The sequence below is a fragment of the Quercus lobata genome, chromosome 5 (genome assembly GCF_001633185.2).
Source record: "Quercus lobata isolate SW786 chromosome 5, ValleyOak3.0 Primary Assembly, whole genome shotgun sequence".
NCBI classification, from domain to species: Eukaryota; Viridiplantae; Streptophyta; class Magnoliopsida; order Fagales; family Fagaceae; genus Quercus; species Quercus lobata.
This window is the reverse complement of record NC_044908.1, coordinates 62,459,573-62,472,141: the sequence shown is the minus strand read 5'-3', so window position 1 is coordinate 62,472,141 and position 12,569 is coordinate 62,459,573. Positions and strand designations below refer to the sequence as shown.

The 12,569-nt window shown below is 38.3% G+C and overlaps 1 protein-coding gene across 1 annotated transcript; it reads right to left on the bottom strand.

Moving 5' to 3' along the window:
* Nucleotides 1-7,155: 7,155 nt before the first annotated feature.
* Nucleotides 7,156-8,408, bottom strand: LOC115990901 (caffeoylshikimate esterase-like). The gene is made up of 4 exons (XM_031114667.1): nucleotides 8,405-8,408; nucleotides 8,239-8,306; nucleotides 7,433-7,879; nucleotides 7,156-7,353 (listed from the first exon to the last, which is right to left on the bottom strand). Exons 1-4 carry the CDS (start codon nucleotides 8,406-8,408, stop codon nucleotides 7,156-7,158), a joined length of 717 nt encoding a protein of 238 aa, XP_030970527.1.
* Between the last annotated feature and the right edge of the window lie 4,161 nt (nucleotides 8,409-12,569).

Sequence of the window (12,569 nt, the reverse complement as noted above, 5' to 3'; positions counted from 1 at the left end):
ACATGTTCTTAGTTGTTCATCACATGTTCATGCATATCACTAGATTTAATCTTAAATCCACATCAAAAATATGAAAAACATGTTTGTTTAGTAATTCTTTCAAATCCTTGAATCTAGGTTATCACTATCCACACACATTCACTAGAGTTTATTTTTCAATCCAAATACCATGCTTAATAAATTGAATTAGGGTTTATCACATGCACACACATTAAATTCAACATACAAATTGATTGACATATTGGATGATGTGATATGAATGTTGGCCACCATAGTCTAGAAGACCGGTTTCACCGGGTAAGGTGGGTGCCTAACACCTTCCCATCTTGTAACATAGCCTCCGAGCTTAGATCAAGGGTTAGTAGATCAAATACTTATCCATATAATTTTTGATTTTTAGATTGTAATTAGGAAATAAAGTCATGTACTTTATCTTAGAATGTATCTAGGACCAAAGCCATGTAATTTTCCTATGATCAATGTAAATTCAATTTCAAATTAATAAAGTGAGGAATTTTTCATTCATGGTTTTCTTATTTTTCCAATAATTAAATAAGTGGCGACTCCATTGTAAAACCCTTAATCTAAAGGGGAAAATATAACTAGTCGAACCTCCATTTTGAGAGGCAAAAACACGACTCCACCCATTCACGTGGGTTTGGTCCAACATTCCAACAAAAACGGGCCAGGGGCGCGGTCTCTCACAACATGAAGACTTGGTTCCATGGGGCTTGACCTACCACACGAATGATCTTTGAGGAGCAATTACTCAATAACAACTCCTGCAGGTTGGAAGAGAAAAAGACACTGTCCAAAAGGTGCACACCCAATTGATGCCATATTTTCTTAATCACATGGCAGTCCCGCAGAGCATGCAAAATGGATTCAGATTTGTTGAGACAGTGAGGACAAGCCGTGTCTATTAACATCCCCCTTGCTTGCAAGCACTCCTTTACACCTATGCTTTGATGCATGCATTTCCATAAGAACATTTGAATCCTAGGTAAGGTGTCTAGCTTCCATATCCACTTACCTTTGAAACTTGGTTTAGGCAAAGGATCAATGGCTAGCAAGTAAGCACTTTTTAGCTCGAAGGAGCCTCTCGGAGAATGTTTCCAAGCCAATCTATCTTCATTCCTCCTCACAAACGATATTGGGGTAGCTTGAAGATCCCTTTTGACTTCCTCAGGGAGATCTATATGAAGTCGGTCCCAGTTCCATCCTCCCAGATCAGCAACATCCTTAATTCTAAGATTGGAGGATTCAATAGTGAGAGGGCCTTGGATGATGTTTCTAAGAATATCCATGTTAGACCAACTATCATTCCAAAAGCTAAGGTTACTTTCATACCTAGGAATCCATTTAATGCCTTTTTTGAAAATTTCTTCTCCTTTCTTCATGCTCTTCCACGTATGAGAACCAGGAAGTTTGGCTTCATTTTTGGAATTTAACCTCTGGTGAGTGCAGTATTTCAATCTTAGAACCTTAGCCCATTGAGACTCACCCTCCGAATGGAACCTCCAATTGAGCTTAGCAAGAAGTGCTGTGTTCCTTCCCTTGGTGGTTTGCAAGCCCAAGTCTCCTACCTCCTTAGGGGTAGTGACCTTTCTCCACCCTACCCAATGCATACTCTGCTTAGACCAAAGGAAATTTATATTCACCCGATCAATGCCATCCAAAATCTTCCCAGGCAGTAGGTTATTTTGCATCACATACACTGGTATAGCCGAAGTAGAGGCTTGAATTAAAACAGCTCGACCAGCCATAGATAGAAGGTTTGCTTTCCCCCCATCAAGTTTCTTCTTAACCTTTTCAAGCACAAAATTAAAATCTTGGCTGGAAGCTCCATGGTATTTCAAAGGAAACCCAAGGTATCTACCTAAGTTGGGTGTAGACTGAAAATCAAGAATGTCACCTAAGGCATCCCTGTGGTCTTATCCAAATTGGGGGAGAAAAAGACCCTAGATTTGGCCTCACTGATGGTTTGCCCCGATTGGCTACAAAAATCATCCAGAACTCCTTTAATCGTTGCACAATTTTCAGGATTAGCTTTCGCAAACAGAACCAGGTCGTCTGCGAAGAAAAGGTGCGAAAAAGCCGACCCACTTCTAGAGGCCTTAACAGGATTCCAAGAGTTTGCAGTGTACTTTTCTTGAATTAATTGCCCCAAGTAATCCATGCACATAATGAATATATAAGGAGATAGAGGATCTCCTTGTCTTATACCTCTAGTGGGCTTGAAAGAGTCTAAAGTCCCTCCATTGAAGAGAATAGAAGTTGAAACAGACGAGACACAGCTCATGATTAGCTCAACTAAATTCTTTGGCAAATTGAATCTAATCAAGGTGTCTCTAATGAAACTCCACTCAAGCTTATCATAAGCTTTTTCCAAATCAATCTTCAAAGCCATGTAGCCTCCTCTCCCTTTGGTCTTCTCCATAGAGTGAATAATCTCTTGGACAATTATAGCATTATCTACTCCTCTTCTACCAGGAACAAAAGCCGCTTGACAAGGAGCTATAAGCTTATCTAAATACGGCCACAACCTACCAACTATGATTTTGGTGATGACTTTGTAGACCGAGTTACAAAGACTTATTGGCCGGTAATTACCAATAGTTTCCGGACTTTGAATTTTTGGAATGAGAACAATACTTGTGCTGTTTAGGTAATCCGGAATTTTCCTTTTTAAGAAAATTTGCTTAACCTCTTCCTTAACTGAATTCCCTATCGTAAGCCAGAATCTCTGGAAAAAATCGGCGTGTAACCCATCGGGACCTGGGGCTTTGAAAGCCTTTAAAGACCATAAAGCAGTGGTAATCTCTTCATCAGACACCGGGCTGTTGAGACTACTTTTCTCTTCCTCCGTGAGCCTAATCTGCCAACGGGTCCACTTAACAATGTTCCAATTAGTCATCACTTGGGAAGTAGTATATAACTTCATAAACCCCTCTCTGAAATGATTCATAACCTCCCTTTCCTCTGTGATCCAGTCCTCAACCTCATTCTTTATTGCATTGATCATATTCCTCTTTCTTCTAGCAAGAGTGGAAACATGGAAGAAAGAGGTGTTTTGATCTCCCAACACCATCCAGTTAACTCTAGATTTTAAGGCCCACAACCCCGCTTCTTGATCCAGAACTATCTCGAGATCCTTGTGCAGTTGTTTCTCCAACTCAATGAGGGGGAGGTTGGGTTAGATGATATGGCTCTCTGAATTCCATTAAGTCGGGCCATTATCCTCCTCTTTTTCACAAAAATGTTGCCAAATTGATGCTTGTTCCACTGAGTCGCTTCACTTGTAAACTTTTCTATAGAGGCCGGGAGGTTTCTAGAATGATTCTAAGCCCTCATCACAACCCCAGGAAAAGAAGGGTCAGATAACCAGAAACTCTGAAACTTGAAAGTTCTGTTAAGGTGAGTCACTCTCCTAGGGGCTGTCTCCATGAGAACCGGACAATGATCGGAGTGGCAACGAGTTAAATGAGTTACTCTAGCCTCTGGATACAAAAGGCACCAACTCGGGTTTGTGAAAAAACGGTCAATTCTCTCTTGAATTAGGCTGTTCAGGTCTCTCCTATTTGTCCACGTATACCTGGGACCGGAAAATCCCAAGTCAACCATATTACATTTATCCAGACAGTCTTTGAATAGGAGGGATCTCGAGATACTAACAGGTCTTCCTCCAAATTTATCCTCACCCAACAGTGGTTCATTGAAATCACTGGCTATCAGCCACGACTTATTATGTAAACTAGCAACCTTAATTAAATTTTCCCACAAAATATACCTTTTTGCACTCCTAGGACTAGCATACACAGCAGACAAAATCCAAGAAAGGTTAGAGGCAATTACCTTCACTTCCACATGAATTTCCTGCTCCGTATTAGCCAGCTACACCACCTCCACGAGGTTTGAGTTCCAAAGCAGCCATAAACCTCCAGCATACCCGATTGTTTCAGTATGAATGGCGCTGTCAAACAGTAGCCTATCCATGATTCCCTTGGCTCTTTCTCAACCCAACCTAGTCTCCATAATCACTAAAATGGCCGAATTGTGAACCCTGACCAACTCTCTAACATACTCCTGAAAATTAGGCTTCAGGATGCCCCTGCTATTCCAAATTAAAATATTCATTAAAAAGGAATGGTTAGGAGAATGACACTCATCACAGGAAGGCATTAGCTCCGCCTTCCTCTTTGAACTCCATTCTTTCTTCTTCGGGCTCTCCGCCATCATAGTCTACCACTACCCCTTCACTGTGGTGGACCTGGGTTGAAGCTCCTGAACCTTCAGTCCCCACGTCGAGGCCAAGGCTAGTAGACAGCCCCTCCATCTTCCCGGCATCTCCTCCATCTTCAGATCGGACTGCTCCCTCACTAGCGTCGTCCTCTCTCTCATTTCCACACTCACCTCTATTAATAATCCCACAAGGCTTATGGTGGTGTAGCTTGCCCATCTCGGCATTAATGGTAGTAGAAAAAGAGAAAGGTGTGCTTGGTTCGTGGCCAGCTCCATCTCTGAGAATCTTAGGAGTTAGAGAAGTTAGATTGAAATGGGTCTTGCTGCTTCCAGTAGCTTCGTTGATAATCTTGTTCCTGGCTTTGTTCCTCGCAATTACTTTCTTACCCTTGACTGAAGGGCTGCTTTGGGCTTTTGAATTAAAACCCTTCTCTTCTAACTCACCTCCACAAATAACATTTGGGCCCATCTTAGTAACCCCTGGACCAATATCATTCAATAAAGCAGCACTCACAGCCTGTTGAACTATTGTAGTAGCTGACCCAACGGACTTGCGAGGTAAGGATTTTTGGTTCAAGTTAGAGCCTCTCGGCCTTAAGCCATTTATCGGGCTTGCTATATGGGCTTGATCCAAATATTTTGATGGGTCTAACTTTCTTTTAGACTCTCTACTTAGCCCATTAGCCAAAATTTTCCTACTTGCTGTGAAATTAAACTTGGCATCAATCTCTGCCTTTCTCTGCTCTTGTTTTAATCGTCCGTTATCCAACACAGCCTGGGCCCCTCCACTCCTTTGATTTTTTGGCACGTTCCTCCTCCGCGCAACTATAGTCCAAGGCCCGTACGTACTTTCCTGTACCGCTTCAAACACGTTCCCATGCACGATCTTGCTGGTCTCCATTCCCTCTGCAAGACCGTGCGGTACATGCATATCGCATGTCAGTCCTTCATCATCCCTATCCTTTGTTGTCATCCCTTCTTTCGCCGGCGAAGCTGGACGGACTGTATACGGGCAATTTTCCTTCCTGTGACCCATTCTACCACAGGAGAAACATAATTTATGAATGCCTTCGTAACAAACTGGTTGTTCAAACCTCCCTATTAACACCGCTGTCACCAACGGTTTATCCACATCAATCTGTACACAAAGTCTAGCAAACCTGCCTCTAGCTTCATTCGCAGTGTGTGTGTCAACCCTTAACACATTACCAATGGATTGCCCAATTTGCAGCAGAGCTTCCGAGTTGTAATACTCGATTGGCAGTCCGTTAAGTCTAATCTAGACAGCCACCGAGGTGACATTTGTCAATTCTGGTCGAAAGTTTGGTTCCCATGGTCTAATGGAGAGAAAATGCTCTCCAATGAACCAAGGTCCCCTCTTAAGGGTAGCTTCATAATCCTCTTTCAAGTAAAATCTAGTCAGAAAAAACCCCTGCTCCAAGTCGACATAGTCTAGTCTTCCCGCGGGCTTCCACATGGATAAAAATCTGCTATGAAGGACTTAAACCCACCCCCCTACCATAGACCTTAACAATGAGGGCCCTTGTCCATGGAGTACGGATCTTCTTCTTGAAGTCCTTGGAGAGTTTGACAGCAACTAACCCTTCACGGAGGTTTTCGACCCCCTCATTAGATTCCTCATCATCCTCCATGATGTCGCTAAAATTGAAAGCTTGGGTGTATGCCCCCGGTATATCCCCAATAAGCTTTTCCTTGAAGGAGCTTGCCTCACTCCACCCTCCCTGCTCATGGTATGGAGGCTTCGAGATAGAATCTTGTCTTCCTCGGTAGCCCTCATGGCTAACGTCCTTCACTTTTTTCTTGCTACGTACCAGCTCCTCTTGTTCTTCCCTTGAGAGCGCGGTGGAGTCCATATTTTGAGAGCGCGGTATGTTTACTAATACTATAATTTATACCAAAACTAGGGAATTCTAAGGAGAGGAACATATTGTAGCAGATCCATACACTATTGTGGAATATGGGGTAACCGTGATCACAAAAGCTGAGGGCTTAGAGGCACAGGTGTATTTTATCTCTTCAAGACAAAATTTGTCCTCACTCAAATGAGTTTGCTAAGTGGTTAATAATCATAGCCGAGACTCACCCAGTACAATAATAGTATGGAACATTGAACTCCTGGACTTCAGAAACAGTTTGTACTGCTTTTAGCCTTGTTTGCCCGGTCCCATAGCCAAGACAATATGAATCCATACACAAGCTCCACATTCTCCTTTGGTTCACCAATCAACCGATGCCACATACTTGGGAAGATTTTCAGTACCTTGTCCTCACTTGCAGCTGATTCATAGACGAACCTAGCAGACCTATAGTCACATACCACATCATCCTCCCTGGGGGCGGAGCTAGGATTTTTGTTTGGATGGGCCAAATTTTGTTACTAATATATAGTCTCAAGTCAAAATGAACCATCATACTCAAGCATAAACGCACATACATAAATATAAACATTAATATTTTGATACAAGAGTAGGTCATAATTTGTAAATATATTGTATATAAAATTAATAACTTTCACATTTGTATATTCGTAAGATAATTTTTTAGGGGAATTTATCATCTTTTAAACTCCAATACTATACAAAAGCTGTCTAATTTGATATTAAACATGTATAAAAAAACGAATTAGAGAAAACAAAAACTACCTTGTCTCTATAATTACTAGATCAATTGAAAATTTCTATTGATTTTTAAGAGCATCATTGGATTAATTCAAACATTTGGGGGCCAACTTCTATTTTTTAGCTAAATATTTAAAATTTTTAATGCTTATACATAATATAAAATAATTTTTTAACAATTTGGGGGGGCCACTTGCTGTAGCTCCGCCCCTGGTCCTCTCCATGCACCATTAGCATGGTAACCTCTAATTCATGGCAATGCCTTCTTATATACTCAGAAACTCTCAACAATTCCAATGCAGTCGCCATTGGCGGCTTCCCATGAAGCCTTATGGTTTGGATTTTTCACAACTAATTTCCTCTTCCACTCCTCCTTGTATGATTTACTAGCTAGAGGCTTTGAGATCACTATTTTCCATGTGGGTGCTAAGAATGCAGCCACAGGAAGTAGTTTTTCTAAGGGCCATGTGGGCTTGAATTTAGCCGAAATTCCACACATTGAACCATTCAAAATTAAGCCATTCCATTCTCTTTTTTTGCTTTAAGCATACAAGAATAGCAATGGCACCACCAAGTGATTCACCATAAATGAAACGTAGAAGCTTAGGGTGGTCAACTTTAATAGAGTCAAAGAATTGTACGCAATCACATACAATGGGCTCAATGTTGGGGATGTGACCAGGTAAGCCGTCTGAATAGCCATGGCCTTGGAGGTCTATTGCACAAACAAGGAATCCAGCTTTGGCTATGGCCACGGCAGTTAGCTCAAAGAGCCAGCTGCTTTCAGAGTTGTAGCCATGTAACATGGCCACTAGGCCTTTGAGTTGGAGGGTGGAATTGGGTCTCCATGATTGGGTGCAGATTTTCATGTTTTGTTGGTTTAGCATGAAGCTCTCTTTGTGGAGAATTTGGTGATTTTTGTAAAATTCTTCTCTTGTAAGGTCTCCATAAGGGCTGCTTTCACTAGCATCGGGTACAGGGTTTAAAGGAGTAACTGACTAAATTTGGAAGCTAAAGACAATGAAATAAGAAGCAAGAGACTAGAGAGCATGGGAGGATGGCATGCATTTCATTGCACTTTAAATAGGCTATTTAAATTCTTTTCTTGTTTATTTATTTGTGTTTGTTTGATTGGAGTCACTTTTTTGTAGCAATTAATGGTACTGCATTTTCCATTACTATTAGACATTGCACTACCCATGTGAAATTGAATGGAATGCATGCCTAATAAATTTCAAAAGAAATGAAGAAAAAAGTAGAAACCTCATAAGATAAGAGTATAAATGTGCCAGCTTGCTTTGCGTTATGCATATATGGTATAAAGCTATTCTCTCTAACTTCACCAGTCTCTACTTACAGCCGGCAAATCATAATCCCAACTATCCTGGTACCTAACAGTTGATGTGGCTTCAGGCCAAACACAAGCTAAAAGATTTTTGGGTTATGTAATTAAAACATTTAGAGTGTGTGTGGATAAATTATGATGGGACCATCAAAGTTAAAATCTTATCCCCCTTTTTTACCCATTATGATGATATGAATTATTTGCTAAGAGTTTTGTAGTTCAATTAACATTTCATGATAATTTCAATAAAAATGTTCAAAGTTCAAATCCCTCTATTATCGAATTTTCAAAAAAAAGAAGATAATATGTATTATCTCCAAATACAACCCATTTGACTATAAACTATAATGATAGCTCGTGAATGTGATTTTTAGGATCTTAATTAGTGGCATGCAAGCTAATTAGAAATAAATATTTTCTTGTCATTTGTGGATTTGTAGAGAATCATTAATGAAAGCTTTAGATAAGTGTTGTGCTTTCCACATATTTAATATTTGTTAGCAATGGTTCACCATTTAGCAAATTTTCCCTCATTTGATTCAACTCGGAGATGTTGATCTTGGTTTTTACAGTAGGATAAGTGCCACTTGTATTTTTATATTGGAGCTTTTCTCATGGCAATTTGAGGATTGTCACTTTATTATGGTATCACATTTTCTGGAAGGATACTATAAATAGTTGATTTTTGGAGAATTAGATGATAGAAGATTTTTATGAGACGAAGGATCAGGGCATAATGGTTGCTAATGTTGACAATTGGTAGCTAATGTAGTTAATTTGTGTTAGATCCATACAGTTTCAGTTCCATAACTCTATAATTCATTGACATTTTCATTGAGGCAGAGCATTGGTAGCTTATGTAGTCTGTGCAGCTAAAATTTTTAGCATTTTACACTTAAAAAATTACTTTATTTATTTTTAGCATTAACATCAGTGGTGCCAAATTACCATTTTTAACAACCAATATAACCAAAATGATGCTGCATCAGTGGAGCTATTGTTAAATTTTTTGGCACTTTAGCTACAGTCCACTGCCATCTATGGCAGTGCACTGTAGCTGGAAGGTAAACAAAATATTATTATTTTATTTGCTCCTCCATTAAATAACGTTTACTTTACTTTTGTCTCTCTTTTTTTTTTTTATTCATTTTTCCTCTGCTTTCTCTTCAATTCATCAACCGATCCTCTCTTCTTCTTCTTTTTCTCACTTCATCAACTGATTCATTATATAATGTTTACTTGCTTCCCGACTATTACGAAATTTTTTTACCCAAATTATATATATATGAAAAGCCGGGATTAAAAAAGTTTTCTTATTACACTAAATGATTATTTGAAAATATGAAAGTTGGAAACAAAGAATAAAAAAAGAATAAAGAAAGAACATTTAAATGAAGTAGTTGTTAAAATAGAGCTATGGAGGTTGGATAAATTATAAAGTAAGGTGTTAAAATAAATAAAATAGTTTTTTGAGTTGCTAAAAACTAAAAAATATAGCTCCACCTATATAGATGCTAACACACAATTTCACAACACACCCCTATATCAATAGTTTTATTTTTACCATCAGCCAAATACTATTCATTTTTTTTAATTAATTTCTTTCTTACTTCCTCACTGCTACGAAACCCAACTAAAGTGATAAAATAATATTTTGTTACGCTTTCTTGCTATAGTGAACTGCTAGTTTTGGCAGTTTACAGTAGCAATAAAGCAAAAAAATTTGCCTTGGGCTCCATCAATATTATTGGAGTTTGAGATGGTAAAATACCACCACCAATGGTGATGCTCATGGACATGGTCCTAAAACACATGTTCAAGTTCTAAGACACGTTCAAGTTCTAAGTGTTTGCAGTTGACCATTGATATAATAGTTGTCCTTTCTCATACACATGATGTTGGAGATATCATTGCAGCATGATTTGAGTGTTAGTGGACAACTTAATAGCCCATACAACACAATGAGGCTAGGAGCCATGGTATAAATCACATGAGCGATAGCCCATGGAACTTGGACAGCAAGCAAAGACGAAATGTGGTGTTCTTTGGCACTCAAGAAACTTGCAAAAGCCTTCAGAAATTTTAAAGCATGAAGAGGAATGATACAAATCTTGTTTTGGTCGTCTAAGTTGGATTGAGTTAATGTCTGCATTTTGGAAGTGAGATCGTGCACGATTTCTTCCCATGATTGGAGGAGTAAGATGTGAGATCTCTTAGAGGCTTAGGGATAGTAAGTTGATAGAGGACTTCGTTTAGGCTCTTAAAGCAAATGGACTAAGATTACACACTGATGAACCAAGAAATTCCCGTTGTCCAAAGAGGCCATTGGACGACCAAAGCGCCATAAAAGAGCATGTAATGCATGAGCCGTTACACATGGATGAACACACAGACATGAGTGCTGGAGATATCTTCAGATCACCTCATTAAATCACTAGTAGTATTACGAGAAGGCATGTAAGCCAACATTGAAAGCCTCCAACTGCTAGAAAGCCAAAGACCTATATAAATCACCTCAGAACTCAGACAAAGGTATACACACATCATAATACTCTCGATCCTTATCATTTTCTATCTCAACACCTGACTTTATCATTGGAGGCTCATTGGCTGGCACCATGCTGGTGACCTTTTTGAGAGATACAATTTCTAATCTTTTGCAAAAATTGAGGTTCATTTGGTCATACTCCATCTGGACGAACCTATCGACTAATGAATTTGGCTTCATCACACACTAAAGACCCCGTTATTTTTTTTAGAGATGAAAGAGAGGTCCACTATAGCTTGTAAGTTGTAACATATATACCACGTGCATTTTGTGACCATCATAGACGAAAAATGGATCCATTTTTCTTCATTATTTGAGTCCTATCTTTCTTAAGATTAAATAATAAATTAACTTTTTATTTATTTATAAATATTCATGCACTATATTTCTATCTGGTTTTTAATTATCAAGTTATGGTGGACTTATGTGAAATTGGCATACATCCACTTCTTTTTCTCTCTTGATCTCTGCTCTACCAGGGTTAATGTTTGTTATATATAACTAGTTGTACACATCCGTACACACAACATTGGAAATTGTGTTTTGAAACCACAATTTTAATAATAATTTTGAAATAATAAAATCGTGTTTTGAAAACACGATTTCATAATTTAATTGAAAACGTCCAAAACACAATTTCAATTGACATGACACTCACACACCGTACACACTAATATGTAATAATTAATGTTCTAATGAAAGACCATCATCATTTCTCTCATCTCTAACCTCCATTTACTATCTTCACTTTTTTTCTCTCTTCACAAATGCTATCTTATCTTTATAAATTTGATTCAGTGCTCTTATTTAAAAAATAGGGAAAATTACAACTTATCCTTTTGTAGTTACTTACTTGAGGTTAGCTCAGTTAGGGTTCCGTAACCCACATCTGTTAAAAATAGGACTAAATAAGTAATTTTGCTCTATTTTTATGTCTCTCTCGTCTAAAAATACAAAAAAAACATAAAAATATAAGGTCAAAAAGATGTTGATAAAGTTTAAAAAAAAAAAAAAAAATTATATACAGTTACATGAAGTCTCGCTTCGTCATTGATTTACTAGGTTGTATGCAATGATATACTCCTTTGTATATGTTCAAATACAATGGAATTTCTCATTGATTTGTTTCCTTGCTGGTCAAGTTTTAGAGTGACTCTATAGTTCCAATACTAGATTAAAGTAGTATATCTACAGGATTTATGATCATAAACTTGAATTCTTGTTTGAAGGAACAACTGGGAATCCTTAAAGGAGTGGGCACAACTACTTTGAAAGATACCCCTCCAATGTCTAGAGAACAATATTGAACACTGCACCAAATATAATTGCTTGTGATTGAAAAGCTTCGTGTAGTTTTGTCTTTTAATTTGCTGATAATGTTTACAGCTACTAATTCTATTTTGCTAAGTAATCCATTGATCGAGTGTTCATACCATACATCCTTTCAATTGAGAAGCATGTTTTATCTTGAAATCTCCTACTCAAATAGTCTGTGTAAAGTCATTGGCCCACTGCTTACAACTTTTCTTTCGGCCTTCATTTAGTTCAAAGTATCCAATCTATACAAAAAATTTTAAATCATTAATCACTGGTACCTTAGTACATTGATTTGCTTGTAGGAAGTTTGTTTGTGGACCGCACTGAAGAATGGGAGTCCACAATCAATTGAGTTGGATGATCAACCAATAGAGTGGACTTTAGCTTGGCCAATATCTTTTTGATTTTATATTTTTATGTTTTTTGTGTTTTTGGAGGAGAGACATAAAAGTAAAGCAAAATTAAATATTTAGTCATA

Excerpts from the sequence above, each read along its gene's own strand:
- LOC115990901 (XM_031114667.1), bottom strand. Across the intron at positions 7,880-8,238 it reads GGGATTATGATTTGCCGGCT|TCAGTTACTCCTTTAAACCC; the intron begins GTAAGTAGAGAC and ends TTCCAAATTTAG. Across the intron at positions 7,354-7,432 it reads GTGGTGCCATTGCTATTCTT|CCCACATGGCCCTTAGAAAA; the intron begins GTATGCTTAAAG and ends GCTAAATTCAAG.